Here is a 27,506-nt window from a genome sequence, read left to right on the forward strand (position 1 = left end):
TCCACCATCTTTCCTACCCCCATGTTCCCTCTACCCTCCCCTTTGCCTCATCCAAAGTTCCTCCACTCATCCTATGCCCCTCTCCATTATGTGATGGTCTTAAATGTTATCATTCTTGCTTAATTCATTTATTAGATCTAGCAAGTTTTGTTTTGACTCCTACTACTTTTCACCTAAATGATAATATTATTTGTAAATAGCTACACTACCTGTGAAGATTTTGTTCTTCCTTTCTAATTTGTAAAAACTTCATTTATTTTCTTGCCTTATTTTATTTGGTAGAGGATAAATGGGAGTGGTGAGACTGGACCTCCTGGCCTGTGTGAAAGTGTTCAGTCTTTTGCCATTAAGTATGATACTAGCTGTACATTTATTTTTTGTAGATGCCCTTTGTATAATTGGAAAATTTTCTTTTATTTCTTATTTGCTGAAAATTGTCTTATTAATAGATGGTGAATTTTGTCAAAGGCTTGATATATTTTTTTAAAATTACTATGTTTAATAATTTAATAGTAAAAATCTTTTCAATCCTTCTACCATCTTTTCTTAGATCAACTTCTTAAGGCATATCAAAGTGTCCATATGAAATTAATATACTTTCCTAATTAGTTTTCTCAATTTCAGTGAACATGGTACAGTTTTAAAAATATACCTTTTTTGTTGTTGTTGTTGTCGTTGTGTTGTTTTGTTTTGTTTTGTTTTTGTACCAGGATTGACCCCTTGGTCACTTGACCACTGAGCCTCATCCCCATCCCTTTTTTATTTTGAGACAGGGTCTTGCTAAGTTTCTTAAGGCCTTGCTACAATACATTTTTTTAATCTTTCTCAGAGAGTTTGTTTTTGAAATTATGATTTGTGTTTCAGAATGTTACTGGAATGAGCAAATTTAGAGAATGTCATATTTTAGGAATAGTTTATTATTGATTACTGCTGATAAAAATTTAAATATCACTTATAAATGTACAATTTGCCAAGTACTAGTAGAGAAATGTGTAAAGGAAAATAATCACATCAATTCCTGCAGAACTTATTCAGTTAAGTTTTTGATTGCTTGCTTACATTTGTTTTGTACACAAAGGAAAGAATCTCTAAATTTTTATTGTCTTTAAGAAATAAAAGCAACAACAATAAAGCCGGAGGGCACATTCAATTTTATGTTACTTTATAACATAGTTACAAGCAAACAATGATTTAAAAAATAATAATAATAACTTTTGTTTCATTGATTGAATAGGTTATCAAATCTAAGTTTTAAAAAAATTTATACTTGAGAACATTTTTGTATCTACCCGCCAGTTCAAGGTACACATTTTTTTTGAGAAATATTATGTTCTTGAAATAAGATTTAAACATCACTGTGTCCAAGCTGAGTTTGAGGAGAAAACATTGTAGTGATTAATTATTATAAACTAGAATAAAGTTTTTAAGATTTATAAATATGAATATTAAAATACTCAGTTGAGACCTAAAGAGTTACAAGTGTCTCATTTCATATTTTATTTTCTTCTAAGATTTAAGATTTAAGAATTATAAATATACAAGTTAGCACTGAATTTTTAGAGTACAGTGTTGTAAAATATCTGAAAGTGCTTCTATTTCTAAATTAAATGATGCTGTGATACATATGGCTTTTTCCCTCTTTCATTTTTCTATGCAAATGCTGTTATTTTATATTCAGATTATTTTAAATGAGTTTTCAGACACCCTTGGAGCCTAGGTAATGAAAATGTTACTCTCTATATTAAACCAGTGTGGTTTTTGTAGTGAATTGGTTGTATGTTTGTTAAGGGCCAAATGGCTATTTCATTATGCTAATTATACACACACTTGCACATTCTCTCACATTCCTGTATACTTTAATGGATGAGTGCAGCCATTATTATTAAACTTCTGATACTCTAGTACTGATCAGTTTGTAAATTTTTAAAACTGTACTTCCATGATCATAAACCAGCTTAGATTTTTCTAGATTTCTTTTTTCCTCCCTCCACATTGCTCCCTCCTCTTTCATATATCTTTTTGCCAACATTTTTAGAAATATCCCTGTTAGAAGGAGAGGAAAAGTTTCCCCAGGGTCTAACTAAATATGGATTCTCATCCTACTGGACTTCATCTAATTGACACCACTAAAATCTCAAGACTATCTGTCAGAATGCTTATATTATTTCCTAACTAGAGTTTCCAATTCACATTGTTTTTTTTTTTTTTTTTTTTTTTTTTTTTTTTTTTTGTCGTTGTTGTTTGTATACAGGCAGCAAAATGTTTGCTAAAGAATTTTGCCAATTTTTGGAACTGTAGTTTTTTAGAAATTCTACATTCATAATGCTAATTTAGCTTTTAGGGGGGTGGCGGGTCCAGGGATTGAACTCAGGGGCACTAGTGCAGGGGTTGAACCCAGGGGTTCTTAACCACTGAGCCACATCCTCAGCCCTGATTTTATTTTTTTAATTTGAGACAGGGTTTTGGTAAGTTGTTTAGGGTTTCTCCAAGTCGCTGAGGCTGGTATGAATTTGAAGTCCTCCTGTTTCAGTCTTGTGAGCGGCTGGAATTTCAGGCACACACTACACACCCACCTAAAATTCTACTTTCTCCTTATTATCCAGGAATTTGTCTTCTTAACAGTAAGGTCAGCAATGGTGGATTGTATACATGTTTTCGACCAATTCAAAAGATAAACTAAGCCCCGTGCAATGGCTCATCCTAGCAGCTCAGGAGGGTGAGACAGGAAGATCTGGAGTTTAAAGCCAGTCCCAGCAAAAGCAAGGCGCTAAGCAACTCAGACCCTGTCTATAAATAAAGTACAAAAAAGGGTTGGAATGTGGCTCAGTGGATGAGTGCCCCTGAGTTCAACCCTTGGAACCAACCCCTGCCACACACAAAAAGCTAAACTAGTATTAAGTATGTAGAATTTCTAAATGATTACAATTCAGAAAATTGGCAAAATTCTTTAGCAAACATTTTTGTTGCCTGCGTAGATTAGCACTATTAATTTTACTAGACAACCAAGTTATCATTAAAAGTTAAGAGCTTGTCAATATAGAAACAAAAATTAAGATGCTTCACTGAATCCAGAAACTAGTTCACGTGTTAATGAAAAATTTCTGCTACAAACACTAATTAAAGATGTTTAGGAATGAGAAATAAATCCAACTTTTTCCTTCATCATTGAAGTAGCTTGATAAAGGTCATTTGGCCTTAAAAGAAAGTAGAAGAAGAAGAAGAAAAAAAAAGTATAAATAAAAAAAAAATTGTGGGCATAGTCTACCACCAAACTTCTAGACCATAGTGAATTTTACATAATAGTTCAAGTAATTTTTCTTAATTTTCTTTTCCCCAATAATAGTTCACAGAGCCAAATGAGTTAAATTTTATATTGAAAGAAAAAAAGTTATATTTTATGTTAGACTTATAAATAAGGAAAACACATGTTACATTGCATTAATCCTTACCTTGGACCCTCTGCTTCATGAATTGCATGGTCCGTGTCATTGATCCTTGCATGCTAGATGGTCTTGTATGAACCATAGCTGCTTCAGGGCATAATGGTGTGTGATATGAAGTGATGCAGAAAACAGGAGAAGCTTTGTCACTGTGTCAGCTGCAAGAAGAAGTAACGTGTATGAATGTACAGTATAGGGAGATCTATGAAAGATCCAGTCTCTTTCTTCCAAAAGACTCTGTTCCATGATACAAGGAGAATTCAGTTCTTTTTGGCAGACCTCCACATCAGTTTGGAAGCAGTAGAAACAACCACAAAAACAAGCCTGGTTTCTCAGTGTCTTCACTCTCGATGTTTTAAATAACGTGGGTTTTTTTTCTTGTTCTTTTTTTTTTTTTTTTACTTTGTTTTTAAGAACCAGAAAGTGACACTCATTTTCACTGGATTGCTTAATATAATTTCCATAGTTGGGATGTAGCCGAGAATGAATTAGAGATGAGATCAACCATATGTGAAGTGCTTGTGTCTGTTTCCTGCAAAATTTGAAGGAAAGGTCCTGTATTTTTTAATAGAGGAGTGGATGACTTTAAATGATATTACATCAAGAAGGTCAGAGAATCCCAGCAGATGATGTAATTATGTTTAAAAATGAGTTGATTAAATAATTCACAGTTTTAATATGAAGAAATTAGGTCATTTTCCCAGTCCTCCCACAAATATTCAATCTTAATATCTAAGCAAAGAACCAACATAGACAGTGTCATCCATCCTGGTACTAACAGAGAATGCCAGTTATGACAGGCTCTTTGTTTACTTTAACAGGTAATTTGTGGACCGGAATCATTTAATTGTTCTGAGTACATAATTACATGTCAGCAATTTCCAATTTAATTAAAATGTACAAATCTGAAGATTAAGGGAATTTTTAAATTATTAATCATTTTTCCACTAGGAAATCTTGTTGCTCTGCAGGAGATTTGTCCAGTGTACAACTATACGTATTTTTTTCCTTCTTTTTCACAGACAGACAATTTTCCCGCAGAGCCCAATTACATGGGCAGCAGGCAGCAGTTTGTTCAAAGGTAAGGCCTATTAAATAACTTTCTCGGCTTCCCCATTTGCATTCGTGTCAAAATTGCTTTGCTAGAGACTACACTTCAGATTTAAACTAGTAGAGACAACACTTTCTCTTCTTTTTCTTTATATGTATTTCAGTAGCTCCACGTTTAAGGACCCAGAAAGAGCCAGCCTGAGAGACAGTGGGCACGGGGACAGTGATCAGGCTGACAGTGACCAAGACACTAACAAAGGCTCCTGCTGTGACATGTCTGTTAGGGAGGCACTCAAGATGAAAACTACTTCAACTAAAAGCCAACCACTTGAACAAGGTGAGTGAAGTCTTCCAATGCTTACAAAGTGTAAAGCTTAAGCAATCATTATAAACCTATTATTAGACCTAGAGTTTCAATTTATCACAATGGAATAGACCATTGATAATAGATCAAAAAAGCAGCAAATCTTATGATTAAAAGATTTTTAATAAAATCCAGATTAAAAGAAAATATTCAATATCACAGTCACAGCTGGAAAAGGAGGGCCATGGGTAACCTTCTTAATATGAGAACTTGACCAAAGTTAAGTAATATCATTTTTATTTCATAGATACTTCCTAGCCTTTCCTATGTGGGGTTTTGTTAACAAGGAAAATATGGGGTATATTAATTAGATATGTACATTCTAGTAAACACGTTTACAATATTAAAATCAGTAAATTTGATAATTTTAGTTGAAATGAAAACTCAAATCAAAATTTTGAATCTCTTACCACTGTTGATTTATTTTTAGTTGAGAGTCTAGCTTCCTTATAGTGTTTCAAGAGTCAAATAGTAGCTAACCCAGAGTTTGGATTCTTTTGTTGTACATTTATAAGTCTTCACTGATGTCAAATAAACATGAACTGGCCTACATTGAGATAATAAAGAAACATGACTTGTTAAATACATATTTTTCTAAAAGTCCATCTTTAATTTGTTCACTTAGTGTTATTTATTGTTTATATTTTTATTGTTTCAAACACAATAAAATACTTGTCAATGATTCATCCAAAGAGAATTAAGACATTTCTGTGTAAGACTTTTACAGCTTATACATAGGTTGTTTTATGTTCTAGAGTGAAAAATGAAAAGAAGCTGGGGCTGGGGATATAACTCAGGTGATAGAGTGCTTGCCTTGCATGCACAAGGCCCTGAGTTCAATCTGCAGCAACACACACATACACACACACACACACACACACACACACACACACATATACACAAAGAAGAAGGAAAGAAAAGAGCTGTATCAATCAGATTTTATTATTTCAAATACATTTGTTAGATAAGTAGGTATACTATTAAGTACACTTAGTATTTATTATTTGATGCTTTTTGGAGAAAGAAGCTACATTTAAACCATGCATGCATAGCTTCTAAATTATTTATTGTTTGGTGATTCATAAAAAGCAAACTTTTGTCTAGAGTGTATTCTGTATTCAAACATGAGTAGATACAGTCTTATTAATTTTTAACTTTATGAATAAATTTCAATACAAACATACATAATATAATATATTAAAAAGTTTATATATAATACTTTTATATATTCAAAACAGAAATAAATGCTTATATTTCTATCTTCATTGAATAAAATTTTGCTGTACTTACTTGAAGGTTTACTTCACAAAAGCCTAGTTTGCTAAATAGTGTTAGATTAATGATGTTTTCCTGATTTTTATTACAAAAGCTTTCTACATAACAATGCAATACTATTTTTAAAATTATGTTTAACAGAAGCAATATGAATAAATATCTGATTTTCACAGTTTCTATAAATTTGGATGTTTATTTAAAGTGACTTATATTGTCATAATGGGTTGTAGCTCTATAATATTATAATATATAAAGATTTTTTAAATACATTTTAAATGCTGAATTGTTGGATCTTGATGTCTGAATGCACAGCATGAGATAGACCCAACTATGTGTATGATACATACAGTGATTTATAGGTACTAGTCACAAAGCTGCACAGAGTAAGTGAAGAGTCTGCATGTACTGTTATATCTTTATAAGGAATTATATAAATAAAAGAAACAGAATAAAAAATTTGCTGTTCATATTAACTCTGATTTGCTTTTACTCACTAACTAATATATTTAATGGGAGTGTATTTGAAATATTTTCCCCTATAAAAAAAAGAGAGAGTCTAATTATTTCTGAAAATATAAGTCATACTACAAATGTACTTTTTCAATTTTTATATAAAAATTAATTCTTGGAAAAGTGGCTATCATTCTTGTGAAAGGCCAAAATATATTTTAATTAATATTACACATTGAAATAATTGGCAGTATAAGAATGAGAATGCCAATAGAAATTCTGTAAAGCAAATAATTTCCACATGTCCCTATTAATAAATATAAATATTTATTAATAGTAATTTATTAATATTAAATATTGATAATTTATTAATTTTATTACTAAAATAAATATTAATAAATATAGGGAAATTATTATGCACATAGAAATTGGGTTTAGGTGATCTATCAATTACATAGGAAAGAAAAACTGACCTCCATTTCAAAATATTACTTTTAAAGCTACCTATAATAATATTTCCTTGACTGATTCATAGATTTAATTTATTCATCATTTACTAGATATTTATCAAGTGCTTGAACATTTCAGGAAGGATTGGAACTTTTAAAGAATGTCAAAAATAAATTTTACTTAAATCTTGCTTTCAAGTAACCATATGTAACTGATAGAAAGGAGAGATCTCTCTCTGCTTTTGTCTCTAATCTTTCATCTGTCTCTGTCATACATCTCCCTATTTCCTTTTCATCTGTCCATTACTTTATCTCATTCCATCATCTCTCTCATCTGTGTTTTATCTATACATGTATCTGTTTTTCTGTCTACCTATGTAGATTCAGAGGAGACTAGAATTTACTGAGTTCTTAGTACTTGCCATAAACATGCAAATTTCATTGCAACATTCGCTTATTTAACCTGGAATATCGAAAAAGTTTTGTTTTTTTTTCTTATCTAAAGAAAGTAAAGCTTGTTTCAAATTTACTAATTTGAATAGCAGGTTGAAGTTTAATCCTAGGCTAAATATAGACAAAACTTACATCTTTTTCTATAACTTTGTCTCCAAATGGGAGAATTTTCTCTAATGCCATTTTAATTCATTGCTGTGACAATATATCAAGAAAACATGAAAGAGTTAAGTTGAAAGCTGAATTCATGTATGTTAACCAAGGGGGACAAAATCAAAATAGCTCATACGCATTGACTGAAAAACTGGCTACTTAAATACTTTTGCTCAGTATTTAAACCTGATCCATTTAACATTCATAGCATTTATGGGTAGGTAAGTATTATTACTCTCACACTTAATAGATTTAAGCACTTTTAAAAATGTTCTGCAGTTATAAGTAGTAAAGAAATTTAGAAAAAAAAGAAGAAAAGCAGCAATAAAACACATGCCTTTTGAACCTACTCTTTTAGCCAGTGATTTATGCTATTTGCATAATAAGCTGTTTACTAAGAAATAAATGTAAAATGTTGAAGAATCATGCAGCTATTTTCTTGGTCAATACATTCTGTTAGTTTATTTGAAAAACATCATGACAGGCAATGCCACACTGAATTCAGTGCACACATAAAAAGAACAGCTTCCTTTACAGATGAGAGACCATGACAGCCATATCCAAATAATTATTTCATGTACATTTCAAATGTTAGACCTTAATTTTTAGTACTTTTAAAAAATGTCCTAGAAAACAAAAGGAAATTGTCTCCTATAAAATAGAAACAAAGAGTTAATTTAAAAGAACCCTTTTATCACTGTCACAATTCAAATAAGTTTCAAAAATAATTTTCATATTATCAATGGTACTATTTTTGCTAATTATAGTTTTCCTCTGGAAATGACTTAGATCTCTTGAGATTTTTGTTTTATTAGCTCAAATGTTATTTTTTCTTCTCTTTGAGTTATTTTTTGTATTTGTTCTGTTTCTCATAATTGTGTATTTTTGCTATCATCAGCTTAATAATTCCAGATACACAGCACTGGTATGTATTACCTATTATTTTAGCAAAAATATTGGAAAGGATTCAGCAGCTCACTGAAGGTGTTATATGCTGTGCTATAGCAGAAGGTAGCTTTAAGGATTTTATGTTAATAAACCCTCTAATAGGAAAAGGTTATTTAGGGTTTTTTAAGTAGAATTAAAAAAAAGTGATGTACTTAGTTTTTTTTCTATGTGCATTCAGGTGTCCTGTTTTTTCCACATTCTGTGCATCCTTTATCAAATATTATAGGTAGGTAGGTGAATGGGGGGTACGTAGATGGATAGATGATAGAAGATAGATAAACAATTCAAAGATTTTGGAACTTGAATATCACATTATTTGAAGAGAAAGGCAAATATATATTTATGCCTAATATGCCATTGTTCTATCAAGAATGTCATACAAAATTGATCAAAGCAGCACTTGCTCTTTTTTTGGGGAGGAGTACCAGGCAGGGATTGAAGTCAGGGATAGTCTACCACTGGGTTACATCCCCAGCCCTATTTTGTATTTTATTTAGAAACAGAGTCTCACTGAGTTGCTTAGCGCCTCACTTTTGTTGAGGCTGGCTTTGAACTCAAGATCCTCCTGCCTCAGCCTCCTGAGCTGCTGGGATTACAGTTATGCACCACAGCACAAGGCTACTTGCTGTTATTTTACTGACTTTTTATTTTAGAATAAGAAAATCTGACATCAAGAACTCATAAAAAATACACTTAATGCTATTTTTGTAAAGAAGAGCCACATACAGATTTATAAAGAATAGAACTCAAGAGTTTTATTATTTATATTTATTTATATAATATTATATTGTATTATATAATTGTAATATATTATATATTATATATATTATATTTATTTATAAAGAATAGAACTTAACTTACCTTTTATGTCTCAGAATATTATTCACACTTTGACTTCTACACTCAGTACTATACCTTTGAATTCTACCACTAGATGCCTGATGAATGATTTAAATGTTAGCAATAACTTTTTCATTCCAAAAGATTTAATAAGCATTACCTAAAATGCAGTGATCTCCATTGATTCCTAAATAATAAATGTGCATCTTAGTAATTGCTTACCAGTAATTTTCTGATCTTATTGGTGACCAAGTGAAAGTTCTCAAGTTTCCAGGGATAATCAGTCCTTCTGATATCTTTATAAATGACCGAAAACCAAGTCATTAATGACAGAAGCTAGTGAAATAGAACCATACATTGTAATTTTATTGACAACCTGTGTGAGAGTTGGCCAAGGGAACATTACCAAGTTTAAGGCTTCTAGTAGTTTACTGTCAGTTCCTTCCCCTGTGATTGAATTCCAAAATATTTTGTGCTTCTTAGGTATTATTCCATTCAAATTATTTATCATTTTCCATTTATTTAAGTGCCTTACAATTTTCATTTTTTTATATTTCATTCTGTGGCTTCCATATTTTTTTTTTTCCACTGTTAGAACTTCTAACTGCTTAAATTGCACTTTGGGTCAAAAATATTTCACAGTACAATCCTTGATTAAAACCCAGCTTTGAAAATTGCATGAAAAGTTGTGGACAAAATACCAAATAACCCTTGTTTGCTATAATTAATTCCAATTTTAAAGCTAAATTGTGTTCTTAATTTCCTGTTTTCTTATAGTGCCTTACAGAAAGCTACAGAATTAAAGCCAGTTGATCTTTTTGTGGTAGTATGTTTGTTCTTCCTCTAAGTCAGTATTTAAATTTTGCTTGTGTTCTCCATAAGGGACAAAAAATATTTGTTAACGTGATTCCAGAGTTCGTTAGATGTTCTAAGCTTCATTTCTTCAAATCTCTCTCCATAATTCAGTGTGTGATGACTATGATTTCAATGTATTTTTACTTGTATATGGAAAGAAAACAGAGTAAGAAGATTTCCATGGCCTGAACTTCACCTAAAAGAGCTGCTGAAGAAAACTGCAGTAGGGAAGTTAGAGAATAGGAGTTAGGCTCTTGTGCACTGGGTGAGTGAGTCCAGAATCACACATGCAGATTAGGGGAGGAGAAACTAAGCCAGACTCAGGGGCTGAGCACACACTTGACATTCTTTGCAATTTTCTCTAGAACTAACCTAGAATTATAGTCGGGATAATACTTCTATGTTCTCAAGTTTTCTGCTCTGTATTGCATTTCCTCATTATGATTCATGCAGTTTGGACCCTTCCTATCAAGCCTTCCTTTTTCCCAGACCTCCCCAGAATAGGCAGCTGCAAAAGCAACTCCCTATGAGCAAGAAAAATGAAGTGATGACTACATCCATCCTCTTAGCAGTCATTGGCCAATCTCAGAAAAAAAAAAATTAAAGAAATGCTCCCATAAATTTATGAATAACAAATTGGTCTTATTAAAGAAATGAAAAATTATTGTCATATAGAGAATTAGAGTAAATTATTAAATATTTATTGTAAGAAAAATAAGTTACAAATGTTTGAAGACATTGATATTTTATAATTCATGTAAGTGACGTTTGAGAAATTGTATAATTTGCCATGAATTCCTATTATTTCAAACCCAGTACATTTTTATTAGACTAGATTTACCTAACAATACTTCACTATCAATATTTTCACATTCCTGTGATGTCTTTCAGGACTTTCAGAATTCACTTGGCCATACAATTTACTGGAAAAATGTATTCCCCAAACTGAAAGCAGGATCAGTTTATTTTCTTATTAAACTTCACAACTATCCTCCAGTTCACTTGACTTTAAGAGTTTCAGTGACATCTCTTTTTCTCATGGGTAAAAATCTGCTTCTAGATTCCAGCTGCTGGTATCATTAAAAATAGAGATATTATCATCATCAAACTTTATGCTCATTGTAAAGCCACTGAATAAGTGTTGAATGATTTACTACAGAGTAGATGTAATATGGGAAATTTCTTTCTTTAATATGCCTATCAGTAAATTTTGCTAAACATTCTAATTAGGAATGTTGGGACATTATTTCTCAGAGTCCCAAAGAACACCCTCTCCTTCCTTAAAATTATTGTACCTCTCAAATATCTCAACACAACCCAGAGAATTTTAAGTGTGTTTATAAATTACAAATATTTGGTATAATACTCAACCATTTATTAAGAACTGTAAGAAAATAATTTTGTTAATTTAACAAGTCTAAAACTTCCCCCAGAAATTGTGTGTTATTTTACTTTGGTAGCATGCTTCAATAGTAATGGTTCTCTGTTCTTTTGAAAGCCAAATTACAAAATATTCAGTTAAGAAGAAACTTTGAGCTCTTTAATTTTACAAGTAAGAAAACAGATTCCAAAGCCTTAAGTTAGTGGTAAGGCTGATTCAGGGTTTATAAATGTCTAGTCTAAAGCTTTTTCTATCCTACCATGCCATTCCTATAGAGCATAATTAGACCTGTAGGTCTCTAAACAGGCACATTGGATCTGTACAGTACCTTTTATCTCTTTATGAATCTGACTATGTAAGCAGTAATGTTGGAGAGCTTAATTCTTGATTCTCTAACAAATATTGAATAAAACCTCTAAGAGGACAATAAAATATATAATCCAGATTTAGTCATTGATGCTACTGTGAAATATTTATCACCAAACACTAGGATAGTATTATTTTTTCAGTCTGAAAAACTTCTACTTGTTGTCCCTTGATATTTTACTGCATTGAGAAATGGGGGATGCAGAAGAGATTTTCAATCTTTATTTATGTATTTATTTATTCAAACATTCTTTAACAAATGACTGTGTTTATGAATATAGACATGAACTAAGGCACTGAGGGAACTCACAGTGTTGTAAGAGAATTTGACATATAAACCATGAGATCAGTGCAGCAGAACAAGTCCATACAAATAATAGTCATAAAAAAGAAAATCCAGCCCAGAGTTAGGGTGTTGAAGAATATTTTTGGCATAGGAGACATCTGAGCAGATCCTTCTGCTTCCTTGGCAGAATGAAGTTGGAGAAAGGAGGATGACAGGACGCTCTCAGAAACGTAGATGAAATGTAGCAATGTGTGGCAAGTTGCTGTTGGGAGCAGATGAGTACCACTACGTGAGACTAGGAATGGCAGATGTGGGACTAGGGATGTGGCTGGAAGCCCGGTGATGTGAAGTGTGTTAGGGAATTACTGCAGGCGTTTGGGAGGTAACAGTTCAAGCTCTGATCTTAAAGCAATGATTTTTCTGACAATACCTAGGCAGACAGTAATACCTTTAGAAAGCAGGGGAAAGTAGTCCCAGGCAGGGAAAAATGAGACACCGAGTCATGATAAAGTAGCAGGAATGAACTAAGTAAAAAATTTGAAATGCATTTTGGTATATATGTCAAAATGTTGTAGTTATAATGGATTGGTTAGTATTTTACTTAAAACTGATTTAGGGATGAAGGAATTCTAAAAGGAAAAAATGATTTGATTTTCAAATAAATGAAATAAAACTTGAATTAATTAATGTTTTAAGTTTTAGATGCTGTATATAAAATGAAAGCTAAAACTTTCATTTATGTGTTAATTTAACTTAAATGATCAATACCATATTTTATACTGGAAATGACTCAATAATATGGATCACTTGAACCATTGCCATTCAGAAATACTAGGAAAACAACAGCAAATAGAAAACAATTTCAGATCTTTGAGAGAACATTTGGAAACAGTATAAAATAATGTATTTTTAAATCTTTGGAGTGTGAATTCTGTAACAGTAGACAGTGATTCAGTTTATTAATGTGATGAAGACATGGTGAGGTCACTCCAGAGAAAACACAATTAGAAAATACTTGGGTCATTAAAAGGAAGAATTTAAAATTGAACTTGTTAGTTAGACCTGTCTGAGGCACCCATGTGGAAGTATCAGAAGAGGCACCTGTCATTTACATTTTGGCTACCAGAAAGGTTGGGCTGTCTACATTTAGAAATCATTGACATAAAATTTCACTTTAATTCAAGTAAATTGATGAGAAAGAATACAAAGAAAAAATAAGTAGGAGCCAGGATGAAGTCCTAGAGCATACAACATTTAGAAATTGGGAAGAAAAGTTAAATATTTCAACTTGCCAAAAAAGAATTCTCAGTATGTTCTGTATGAATCCAAAAATCTGAAAACTTCTAAATGAGTTATCTGACTAAAATGGACCTTTTTTTTCCTTTTTCATTGTCAGCCAAATGCAATTGATAGTCAAATTTAATCAATATATTAGCTGGATAATTTTGTCTAAAACAAAATGATACTGTGCCGATGTCTTGGGGGGCACCAGAATCAGGAGGCACCACACAGCTTTGTAGGTTCAAACAGCAATTCTTTATTCCGGATCTCACACCAGCCTCCACACACGTTCAGGGGCAGTCTCCTTCTGCCGCACACTTCACCTACTCCACGAGGCTTTTTCCAAAATCCCATTTGAATCTCACGAGAACTCAACGGGAACAAGCAACAGGAACACCCTAATCCCAGCAGCAATAATCTTCAACCTCAACTTCCCTAAAACCCATATTCTTAAACCGGGAAACGCCTTAAACCGGGAACACCCTAAGCCCAAGGACCGGGATACTTCCTCAAACCTGCAGGATACTTCCTCAAACCTGGATCCACCCTCGATCACCTTGAGCAGGGTCATCTTTCTCAAACACACAAGCAAGGTCGCAGCAAATTTCCAAGGCAAGTCCATTTAACATGGGGTACACTGGCAAGGATTACGATGCGTCAATACCTACTTGGTAATGGCCCTCAGCATCTCCCCCCTTCTGATTAATTAAACAACAAGCAATGTGGCTTAGGACCGTGCCTGGTAGGTTGTCCAATTCAACATGTGGTTCTTACCCGTCATGGGAGAGCTGACCTTTGGGCGTCAACTTCCTGTCTTAGGTTGAATCCACTGCAACCAGATCAACCCGTCACTGACTACCGGTCCAGCATTCAGCCATGCTTGTGGATAGGCCTAAGCACCAGTGGGGGGGTGAGGTTCTTGCCTCACCTCTGTTGGCCCCCAAATTTTAGACCATCACTAGTAGAAGGGAGGAAGACACAGAAATGCCAAGACACCAAGCCAATTGACGGCTCCTTTGGAAAAATTGCGTCACTGTGACACCATCAGCAAAGATGCCAGTGTTACCACAATTAACATGGGGTGCGCTGGCAAGGAAATTGCATCACTGGTGACACCATCAGCAAAAATATGCCAGCAGTACCACAATTCGCTGCACCAGACGATAGTTCACAATGCATGCAACTGATATATAGTCCAGGCAAGTTCTGCAGGCAGTTCAAAGTGGAAGAGTCTATCAATATGTCCATTTCCTCCCAAAGTAAATCAAGTCCTTGATTGAGCATTACTTGTTGAGTTATATTCATTGATGCATCAGTTTATACAGTTTACTGTGATCATAGAAGCTGTAGTTTGGTTTTCTTAGTCTTCACAGGCACTGGGATGGAGATGGGAATTCTGGCAATGATGTTAAAGAGACATTATCCTGAACAGAATTATTAAATATAATGAAAAGGAAAAGTGAAAGTAAACAAACAGATCTGTTAATCACTTTTAAAAACAATAGCAAGCAAACAGATCTGTTAACCACCTTTGAAAACAATCATTAACAGCTGTTTACCTAATTTAGATTAAACCACTTAAATCACGTGAATAAAAAAAAAAAATTCGGATCCATTTTTTCATGAGCGCTCCTCAAATAAAAATATGGACATACACACATACTGACATGCAACACAAAACAGTACACACATAACATACAACACATAAGACAATAATAAGTAAAGGCCTTGTAGCTATACCTAAGTGAAATCTCCATTGCAATGTTTAAAAACTCCACAGTCAAAAAATAAAACACAGTCAAAAAACAAAACTGATCAGAAAAACATTAACCTAGGTTTGTATGAGCTCAAAAAATAAAATAGAACTTTATGATGTGGGAAAAATGCAATAATAAAATAGATATTGAAAAAAAGCACCGTGGTTAATCACTGTCGCAGATGTAAGAATAGCCAAGCTGGAGCTCTGGATATCAGCTGTTATGGATTTCAGTCAAATCATCTTCTTTTTCTGTAGAAATTGTTTTGGTTAACCTCTCTGGAATCCAAATCGGCTGCTGTTCTCCCTGTGGGAACACACAAACGGAACCCCGACTCCAGACAATAACTGGGTCGGGACCTTTCCATTGTCCTGTTAGAATATCTTTCCAAAGTACCTTAGGCTTATGTACATTTATCGGATACATATGTCTTTCCACAGCATTAAGTCCTGATGAATCCAAATTTAAAAAGTTTAGAGTAAAAAAGGGTTATTTTAAGTTTATCTTTGGGGGATATATACCCCTTTAAGATCCTTTTAAATTTAAGTCTTTCAAAAGCATTCTGCCTTAGTTTTAGAATTACTTTAATCCTTTTAATTTTTAGATGTGGTTTTAAACCATAGTTGTCTTAGCCTTTTGCATTTTCTATCTGAAATACCTTTACTTGACATTTTCAATCTTATTTCTATATTCTAGTTTTCTTCTAAGGTTTTTATATTTACCCTTAGTTGCTTTTTTCCTCTCCTAGTTTTCTTGTTTCCTATTTTGTGGGTTTAAAATTCTTGTCTTTCTACATCTTTATTATCTTCCTATATCTTTATCTTTCTATATCTTCTCTCTTTTTTTTTTACCTTTCTGTACTTCTGTTTTTGAAGTTTTCCACTTCAAATTTTTAATCTTCTTTATCTAAATCTTTTATCTTATTATCTTCCAGTTTTCATGGTTTTTTTTCATCATGAAGGCATCTTAACCACCTTCAATTTAACCTTTTAAAATCTTTTGTAACATACTTAGACATTTTACAACTTTTTACTTTACCACAAAGATTATCTCATCTCCCTCTTTTTAGTTTAATAAGTACATTTTAATAGTTTGATGAGTAAAGCAATCTTTTTTTTTTCCGCCATGAAGGTATCTCGACCACTTTCAAATTAATCTTTTAAAGCCTTTCAATTATCATCTATACTGTACTTTTAAATGTACTTTTTTCACTACCTACAGCTTTACTCTTTAAAACGAGGCTTAGATTCTGTTTAAATCGCTTAATATTAGTTTACATGGCTGCCCTTCAACCAAAGGCTCTTTTTTACTCCATTGAGAAGCTTTGTCTCAATCTGCCATGTACAAATATCTTTTTCTTCTTTCTTCCTTTCTTAAGCTTTTAAAGTAAGTCTAGTTTCCTCAAAATCCTTTTAAATGGCATTTGACAACTTTTTACTTTACCACACAAAAATTATCTCATCTAGAAACATTTCTTTTTCCTTTAACCTTTTATATTAAAATATATTTCCACATCTTAAATATTTTTATATCTCTTTTCTAGCTATTAACCCTTTTTATAAATTCACATTCTGAAACAACCCTTATAAAATTACTCCACTTTAATAAGATGAAATACTTTCATGTTTTTTAAGGTACTATTATGCTGTAATTGAAACCCAACTGAAACTTCTTATACTATTTGTATATAAATTACACATGATAGAATCTTAACACTCAGTAACCTTGTTTCAGCAAAGACACAGACCAAAGCAATATTAAACCTTTTTCCATTTACCAATTTATGAAAACCCACATAATGTTTAAATATATTACCTTATGGAACTTAATAAGTAAAGAGTACTTGATTTTATATTTAGTGGTTGATATTTTAACACTTTAGCTTGGTAATTAATCAGATGTCTGTAAAAACCAAGATCTTAGACAAATGTAGTAAACAGAACTAGCCATCTCTTTCTTGTTGAAGAAAAATCCTTCTACAGGATACCATGATGGTCCCATTGATATACTTAATAACTCGTCTTTAAAAAGCCATGGGCTACATTTTTGTACTGTATCAACACATGCCCTAGCTGTTCTTGGTCTCACTGGGGTGCCTCCTTCCTCTAACAATTTCTCTTCCTCAGAGGTGAACAACTTCAAACCTTGAGTCAACCATTTTCCCCAGTTTGCCTGAGAAAGTTCTAGGAACAGGCAACTTGAAATAAAAACAAAATAAATCACAACAAGAACACATTGTTTTTTGAGATGGTCACCCATTTTTTTGCTCTCCTTCGGGAGGGAGCAAATTCACTTACCCCCAAGCTTCAGACATCCCGAGTACGGGCCACCATTTGCCGATGTCTTGGGGGGCACCAGAATCAGGAGGCACCACACAGCTTTGTAGGTTCAAACAGCAATTCTTTATTCCGGATCTCACACCAGCCTCCACACACGTTCAGGGGCAGTCTCCTTCTGCCGCACACTTCACCTACTCCACGAGGCTTTTTCCAAAATCCCATTTGAATCTCACGAGAACTCAACGGGAACAAGCAACAGGAACACCCTAATCCCAGCAGCAATAATCTTCAACCTCAACTTCCCTAAAACCCATATTCTTAAACCGGGAAACGCCTTAAACCGGGAACACCCTAAGCCCAAGGACCGGGATACTTCCTCAAACCTGCAGGATACTTCCTCAAACCTGGATCCACCCTCGATCACCTTGAGCAGGGTCATCTTTCTCAAACACACAAGCAAGGTCGCAGCAAATTTCCAAGGCAAGTCCATTTAACATGGGGTACACTGGCAAGGATTACGATGCGTCAATACCTACTTGGTAATGGCCCTCAGCAATACTGAACTGGTTCTGTTAAATGGCTGACAATTTCTGAGGACACTTCCAAATGTGCAGTCAGGCATCAGTGTCATAGGTGTGTGACTCACTATTTTTATTTTTAAGTAAAGAAGCATTCACTTGGAACAATATGTTTTGAATTTTTAACTAGTTCCTTGTTCAATATTTATTACAAACATAGGACCATCTTAGTGGATACAATGAATGTTTGCTCATCCAAAATTTACTGGGTTTTTGGTATTCACCAGGCACTATCCCAAGTGTTATGGGTGGAATATTTAGTGAAATAAATATTCCTGCTCACAAGGAGCCTACATTCCAATGAGGATTCAATGCATGGAAAACCCTCCTTGGAATCATGAAAGCTATTTTCAAGGAATTTATAGTATAGTAAGGCAAATAAAGCATTAAGCATATTATAAAAAGGGGAAATGGTATGTCATTATTTAAGTGTAGGTAAAGAAATATGATGCTTTCAAAAGAGGAATAGAATACTGATAGCTATTCAATGAAGATTTCTTAAGAGATGAAATTTAGGTATGACATTATAGATGAACAGGATTTTTACTTTTATCAAAGTAAAAACACTACCTAAATACAATCATAGATACAGAAAGTACACATGAAGTTGAGGGATAATGAACACTTTGAGATATCCAGAAGAGAATGGCCTAGAAGAAGAAGGAAGAAGGAAGAAGAATTATCAAAAACAGGAAAGGAATGGTCCAGAAGAAAGGGGGGAGAGTGCTCAAAAAGCTGTGTTGTCACAGTGCCAATGTCAGCCCAAAGGAAGCAAGATTGCCTCTTTAGAGAACACCAGGGAAAAGAGACTCAAGGGATGTTATGCAGTCAGATGACTGACACATCACTTGATTTCAATGAGAGGATTTAAGAGGGAGGAATAAAAAAATTTAAAAAGAAAATAATTATACAAAGGATATATCCTGGAATTTTGTTTAGAAATTCGACAGATTCCCTGCCCTTTCAAGAAGACTGTCAAATAATGGAAAATGGAAAGGGGTTTGGGGAAAACACCTAAGAAAATGGTGTTATGGATTGAAAATGCTTTTTAAGCACCTGAATACACTAAGGCAAATGATCCAATTGGAAGGAAATATTGAAGGACTTAACTAGACAAAGGATACTTACTTGAGCATTATGAGGATGATGGTTTTAAAGTAAACTTTCTCTATAAGGGAGAGATAGGAGAAATTAATTTGAAAAGATAAATAGTAATGTGGGAATTAGGGGAAAATAATTATCAGGAGCTCCTAAAAGGTGTCTCCAACTCTTCTTTATAAAGTGCGAGGCAAAGTTCATCATTCTTTTATTTCATATGAACACTTTTTATACAAATGACATGCAGATATGTGAATACCGGAGAAACTCAGGAAATTACCAAGATAGTTTACCATAAGGCAAACACATCTGTCAAAAACAGATGTAGCCATTATCTCATATTTATAGCTGGAAAAAAAAAAGAAATAGGAAACTGTAATATATCAAATCAAATATATTACCATATTAATATCAGTTCTTCCTTTTCAATCTCATAGGCCTCATAAATTTTTGAAAGCTGATGTTATGATATATAAGCCTGTAATTCTTAGAATAGAATATCATCCAGAATTAAAATTTTTTTTTCTGTCTTAGTTTATGTGGTGCTCTACATGTGTTATGTAATATCCATTCTGGAATCAGTGGCAGTACCCCAATTCAAACACATCAACAGTTATATAGTGAAAAGTCTGACTATTCACATGAAATGCTTCAAATTAATAAATCATCTATGTCAGTTCGAGTCACTTTGACCACTATGCAACTGCTTTTTTTTTAAATTTTGAATTTATGGACAAGGAATATGTTGACTTGTTCTTAATTTGTACATTATGCCATTTTGTTCCTTAAATTCCTAACAATAAGTTATATTGATGAGTTAAGTGACAGTAGAATGAAAATACCGTCTACCACCAAGTGAAATTATTTAATATAGTAGCTTATAAAATTTTGCATCAGACTGAATATAGAAAAAGTAATCTATAACCTTGTAGTAGTTTTAATATAATAAATATTTACTTTGGGAAGCTAAAACATTTTTTGACATGTTTAATGTTATTCACAGCATACGATCATTTTGAGTAGCAGTTTTAGGATTTGTAGACCAATAAGAAATACACCCCCATCCTGAGATTGAGTTTATTTTTGAAACAAAATATATATTTTATGGAAATTGATTTGTGTCTTCTGGATTTTATTTTCCTTGAGGTTTTGAAATTCATATTAGAGGATGAAATTGTTTTGTATTTTCTTTGTCCTCAGTCATTTTCTTCTTAATTCTAATTACCTCATCTATTATTTAATTACTTTTATATAGACATCTGACCTTTTACCCCTACAAGCTAACAGTATTTAAAAATTTAAGAGAGTCGTCTCATATAGATGTAAGTAAATCATTTTTCTCCTTCAATTAAAATCCTAAAAGCTCTATGAGATAGCCAGAAGTCCGTAAAAATTTTAATGTATACAAAATTCCCTCAATGATTTCTGCAAACATTACTCTGCACTGTTGGAAAACAGTAGACTATAGATTGAATCTTAAGTAAATATGAATCTAGAATTTTTGTTTATTCATGAGAAAATATTGTGACTATTGCTCATGGACAGATTTTATTACCATTAATTAATACATGAATAAAATCATTCAGTGCATATTACTTTAGCATTCACATAAATGACACTCTTTACGTGCAAGATATTTCATCTGAGATGTCAACTTTCTGTTTAGGTATAATTACTATCTTACGTGTATAAATAAAATAAATTCTATGAGAGAAATCAATAGAAAATAACTCCACAAATTAGATGAGATTTTTAATAGGGTCTTGAAAGTATAAAGTAGAATTTCTAGATGAAGGTGAATTGAATATTAAAAGGTGGGATAATCACATCATCAGAGAATTAGGGATATGGAAAGTCATAGTATAACCCAGGAATGGCAAACAAGTAGAGCTATTTTTATTGGAATCTGGGATGTAGAGTTATAATGCAAATGCATTGGAATGAAGCAATGGGTAAGGTCAGATTATGAAAATCCTGGCACGCAGTAATAAAGTTTAAATCTTATTCTATAGGTAGGTAAAAACTATTTTGAGTGGGGTCATTTGGACAGATTTTTGTTTTATATTGATCAATTAATGTTAAACCAGCAGAAGCATGGAAATAAAAATATCACAATGTCCAACATGATCATTCACATCAAATGATTCAAAAGGGCAGTGATATGTTTAATGCTTTTTAATTTTTCTATATCATAATAGCTCTGCTATGAATTTTTATTGAAATTATTCTCAGCTATAAACATAACTCAAAAGAAAAATTGAAGAATACCAAACACCATTTATTTCTTTGTGTTGATGATGATTAAATTTAATTTTTCCCATTTAATTTTCATTTCTAACAGAGATAGCCCACTTACATTAAAAACAGTATTGATGAAACCCTTAAATGATTATAAATACATGGAAAATGGAACCTTTTCACTCAGAGAACAAAAGATTGGCCAGTAGTAAGAGAGAATTGAAAGGAAGAAACAACAAACTGGGGATTAGGTTGTAAGCCTGTGATCCCAGTAACTCCAGGAGGGCGAGGCAGGAGGATCACAAATTAGAGGCCAGCCTCTAAAATTTAGGAAGTCCCCATGTCAAAACAAAAAACTAACAGGGCTGGGATTTGCATGGTGGAAGAGTGTCCCTGGTTCCAACCACCAGCAGTAGAAATAAAATGAAAATGTTTATTGAACAACTACCGTGATTCCTGAACTGCACAATTATTTTTAAACATAATTTGTTCTCAGATGAACATGTAATGACTGTTTTTGTTAAGTGAAAAACTTCAGTATTTGAGTACTGAAGAAACTTGCTCATGTTGATGTCCTTAGCAATGCATTAGTTATGTGTCTAATATCATGTCTACTCTTTCCACTCTTGTCCCTTTTGATTATTTACAGTCTTCAATAATAATGTACAAAGGAGAGTTTGCAGGGCAGTTATACTAGCATTTATAAGTTGAAAATAAGGTATGTTACTTTTGAAAGAATTAAATTTGATACTTTATTCCTAAGTATATAGACTTATGAAGGGTGCTTCAGGACCACATATAGTTATCTATTATTATTTTGTCTTACTTTGCCTAGTATTTAAAAATGAGATTCATATCTTGAACTTTTCGTTGGTTGGTTGGTTGGTTGGTTGATTTTATTTGTTTGGTTGATTTTATTTGTTTGGTATTTATATGGTCTACTGGCCTTCACTTAGAATGACCACTGTTCTTCTGCTAACTCTATACAGTCTTATAAAAAATGAGCAGAATGCACAAAATAACTCCCATGTTAACACATTAAAATAATTTCATCTCTATATACTCTTAAGCTTCACATTCATCAAAGAGGCCTAACTTATTAATGTGTTATCAGTGGTAAAATTACGATATAACAAGACAATTTTAAATTTATGATCTGTCTTTTCATTCAGTGTCTCTTAAATTTGTCAAAGTGGTACTTCTGCTAATTTGGAACAATACATACGATCTCTTTTGTTTTTAAGCACTGGATCTAAGTCCTAGCCCTAGTGGTAGGATTAGAACTATTTTAGACTATTCGGAAATATCTGTGTTATATAAACACAGAAAAAGTTTATTCTACTACATTGACTATCCATAATATACAAAAGACTGTGGTTCACCCTTAGGTACTTGATCTAAGTTTTGACACAATTAAAATGGATTAAAAAGACACTTGATTAAATTCCATTCAGTTCATTTTTTTTCTCCATCCAAACTTGCCAGCACTTTATCTCCATTTGTTTCCCAAAGTCTCCCCTGCCAGCTTCTTTCAGATAATAGTACAATCCACCTAGTCTCCAGTCAGAAACAAAAGAATTCCTCTTTTTTTTTTTTTTTTTCTTAATTCCAAAATCTATTCTTAACTCCAGTGGTGGCTTCTTCCCAATTCCACTTGAAAAGTCTTCCCTTCCCTCAGCCAACCTCCTCCACCCACGCTGGGGCTCTTTCTGGCCACAACTTCCTTGTTTTACTATTATCTAAATCACTAACCATTAGAAAGAGAGTCATCTCATACAAATGTAAATAAATCATTGTTCTCCTTTAATTAAATCCTAAAGTGCCTTCCTCAGACATTTGAAAGACTAATCTGAACTTTCAAACTTGGTCTTCTGAGTCACTACTGCCTCCTGCTTGCTCACTTCACTACAGTAGTGGAGTAGTGGAGGCTTTCTTCCTTCCCCCTTCCTCCCTTCCTTTTATCTTCATTTTATCTTCATTTTCTATCCCCTCCCTTCCTTTCTTTATTCACACTTTTCCTCCTTCCTTTTTTTTCTTTCTTTCTTTTTTTTTTTTTTTTTAAAGATAGAGACTTCCAGTTCTGAGATCTTTTTTGCACTAACTGGCCTCCCCCAAAATGTGGTGGGAAGGGGATACTTGCTGTACTCTCCAATGTTTTTCCAATGTCCCTTTTGAAAAAGAGAGAAAAATTTATCAGAGATTATCAGCATGGAATGAGGAGAAGATTTTGGAGACTCTGAAGTCATTGAGAAAATGATAAAGGATCTTGATCAGGTAAAGGACATGGTATTGAATTAACCTTTACCCTTTAGGGAAGCCAGTTCTTATACATCCAACATGCAATGACTATTCAAGGAACTGAATTATGCATATTTACCTAAATTTTATCACTTGACATATGTGATTTTAATAAGGTAGGTATTAACCATTTCCATTTTGAATGGAGGAACTAATTAGTTAAGGCCACCAATATATTCTGTGGCTATGTCAAAATTTTAGCTTAAGATATGTAATTCTATTTTCCTAAGTCTTATTATTTCACAATGACAATAGCCCATGTAAGAAAAACGAAGTTTTAACCATTCTAAGTGATAGATACAAGAGAGCCATGGAATTGATCACATTTGGAGAAGAAAGGCCTTACCTTCCTGACAGACAGTATGAAAGGGTTGTCATAGTTTTTCTGTATTCAGAATTTCCAAGAGATTTTTAACAACACTGCTGGGCTATTGAATACTGTTGGCAGGCAAAAATAGCATGCAGAGAAAGCAAATGATTGCACAGGAATAGGTGAAAAGAGAAATGAGATAATGTAAAAAGTGTGTATAATCCATTTTGAAACATGTGGCTGTTCCATTTGAAATGTGAGACTGTAGATCCTCAGAATATAGTGTGATACCAAGGGAGAGATGAATAAAGTTGAGTTACATTTTGAGTGTCTATAACTAATATTGGATTATAAAGCATATACACAAAAAAACTCAAGTAGTAAACTGACACATTCAGGAAAATAGTGAATCAAGTTGACAATATGATGAAACACGGGAGACAGATAAGCAAAATAAAAATTTATCGTATGAGTAAATGCAGTGAAGACCCTGAGGTGAAGCTGGTAAAGATGCCACAGGACTCAGAAGTGGCACTTCCTATTACTGGGCCCAGAAGACGTATTTGCAATGAAATAATTAAATTTGAATAGCCAGATAGTAGTGTTCATTTATTTGTGAAATACTGATGTTTCAGGAAGCTTGGTCCTTGTCCCAGATCCCAATCCAATAACAAGCACATGTTTTGAGAAAAAGGAAATAGAAGTTTTATTGCTTTTCTAGCAAAGAAGAAACACAGAGTACTCCTGTCTTGGGCTGTGATTCTCTGAGAACAGAGCGTTTTTTACAAAGGTGAATCAAAGGCTACATTCCTAGGGCTCTCTGCCTGGTGTTTCAATTCACTTGTTAATTTGGGAGATGATTGTTTCTTAAATCTTCTGGTGCCATCCCCCAATCTGAATATTATTTAGTTCCAGGATGGGTGTGTGCTGAAGGAGCTTTGCATAGGTAGGATGCAAGGAAAGTTAATCTTCCCTGAGATTAGAAAGAAGGACAGATTAGGGAGGAAGTGGGAGAAAGGAAGAGAAAGAAAGGTCTGCTTTGAAAAAAAAAAATAAATAAGTCTCAGTGGAAGAGCTGCAAAGGTTATATTCAAAGCATAAAGTGGACCACCCTTACACTGCTATAGGTAACCACATGAACACTGATTTTACAAAACACCAGTTTATGTAAGTCCATCTAAAGCAATAGGGATGTGGTGAAAAAAAAATGGTAGAAATGAAAGATGTGTCAAAGGGATAATAAAACATCACTAAGGAAAGAAATAGAGAAAGATACTCATTTAAAAAAAAAAAAATGTTCCTGAAGAGAGAAGGGTAAGTGTACCTTTCTGGACACACTGTGAGTTCCCTTAGAGAACTTCTATTTAAAATAAAAGTGTAAAGGAAAAACTCCAGGGGCCAGGGTTTTCCAAGACACCAACACTATACTTTTGTACAAATTTTACTTCTGTAAACTTGTTACATAAATTCCCCAAAATTAGGAAATAAATGTCCTCTTAGACTTATTTTAATGAGATGTAATTTTAGCTTTCTATATATTTGATTACTAAACCATATTTTCTACATTATACTCACACACACACATATAATATATATGATGTTTTGTATACACACATATCTTTAAAATCTAATGGCAAAGCTTTTAAAAAACTTTTAAATTACACTTAGCTTACATTTACTGCCTGAAAATTATACCATGTTGCTAGAGACTTATTCTTGAAATCACAAAATTTATAAACAATATGAAATAATGGATCTGCACATAAACTTATGAACATGAGTGTATTCAAAAACCATTTTTTTATTAACTTGCTTATTTTTGTGTTCACATGACTATATTTTATTAACCCCTATTTTTTAAAATGTTGAATGCTGAAAAGAGTGAAGAAAATAAAACAGTTTTAAAAAGCCATATTATTTGCTTGATGTTGTGAGTATGCATTATGCTTTTTAAAATAGAGGTGAGGTGTTACACCTCATTAGTTTTAGAACTATGGAGTTGTAAATATAAATATGTACATTCATGTGAGTATGTTTGTTACTTACATATTATCATTTCACTTAAAAACTTGATATATTTGCTAGTGTCATCAGTGTTCCCTGGATTGTTATTATTTTCTTCAGATGTAACCAGTTCTTCTCTGATGTCAGTTCGATAATGTCAAACTACTAAAATTCACTTTAATAATACAACATAGTCTTTAATTCTACCTTAGAGGGGATTTAGCTGCATCATGAATAACTTTAAAAAGAAGTCAGATTTTTACTTGCTTTGATTCAACATCATGCTGAAATTCAAATTGAGTCAATAGTATGTTACCATAAAAATCCTTATTGCAACCTGCAAAGATGAATAGATATAATAGATAGTAATTAATATGTTATCTACAATTTCTTTCTAATTTATTTAAGGGAGATTAGAAGTAATTTGTTTCCTTAGTACTGTAAATATCCCCTTATAATTATTGTGTGCTTAATGCATTATCTATTTAAAATATCGGACAAGGTAAAAAATCTATCCAGCAATAATTATGCTTATTTATGAAGCATTGCTGATTCTTCAGTGTGGTACACATTCTTTTCTGCCTTCTCAAATATAGCTTGCATTAACGAGTTGAACAGTTATTTTTGCTAAGCACAATGTAAAGCACTGAAAGATGAAATTGTGCCCCAAATCAACTTCATTCCTGACTTTTTGCTGCTTATGTCACTCCAAAATATGTTTGTGTTATTCCAAGTTTTTGGAACAATATCTAGTTTGATGTTTTGCCAGTGATAAACATATGTCTAAAAAAATACTTAGATTTATCCTGTGAATTTCAATGATAATACATGACTATAAAAATCAAGCAGGCAGAAAATATATCTGTAGATGTTGGGGATTGTAGGATTAAATTTTATCCCTTTCATATGGAGTGAAAAAATTGAGGAATGAGACACTGGATGGGATCTTCAAACAGAAAAAGAATATGTTAATAAATATAGAAATCTGAATAAAGTATGAACTGTAGTTAATAATGGGGTATCAGTACTGGCTCATTAATTGTGAGGAATATACCACAAAAATGTAAAGATTTTAATAATAGGGCTAACCAGGTGTGAGGTACCTGGAACTTTCTGTAGTATCTTTTCAATTTTTATGCAAAATTGCAAATATTATAAAGTAAAGTTTATTTTAAAAATCATTAACATTAGCAGAAAAAACATTGAAATCAAATTTTGTATAACCTTAGATGTTAACGTAAGAATTTAGCATTTTTAATGATCCCTAAGAAACTATTGAAACTGTACAAAAAGGAGCATCATTAGGGCAGCCATTTAGGAAAACCTTTTTTATGACTACACATATAAATTGTA

The 27,506-nt window shown here is 32.8% G+C and overlaps 1 protein-coding gene across 1 annotated transcript in view; it reads left to right on the top strand.

The window, feature by feature from the left end:
• The window catches only part of Pcdh17 (protocadherin 17), a 95,731-nt gene that overhangs the window by 29,793 nt on the left and 38,432 nt on the right, over positions 1 to 27,506 (top strand). Inside the window, exons 2-3 of the mRNA XM_026412727.2 lie at positions 4,463 to 4,521; positions 4,655 to 4,827. Of these exons, the coding sequence (XP_026268512.1) occupies positions 4,463 to 4,521; positions 4,655 to 4,827 (232 nt within the window). The remainder of the gene's footprint in view (positions 1 to 4,462; positions 4,522 to 4,654; positions 4,828 to 27,506) is intronic.

This window comes from Urocitellus parryii, chromosome 2, assembly GCF_045843805.1.
Source record: "Urocitellus parryii isolate mUroPar1 chromosome 2, mUroPar1.hap1, whole genome shotgun sequence".
Taxonomy (NCBI): Eukaryota; Metazoa; Chordata; class Mammalia; order Rodentia; family Sciuridae; genus Urocitellus; species Urocitellus parryii.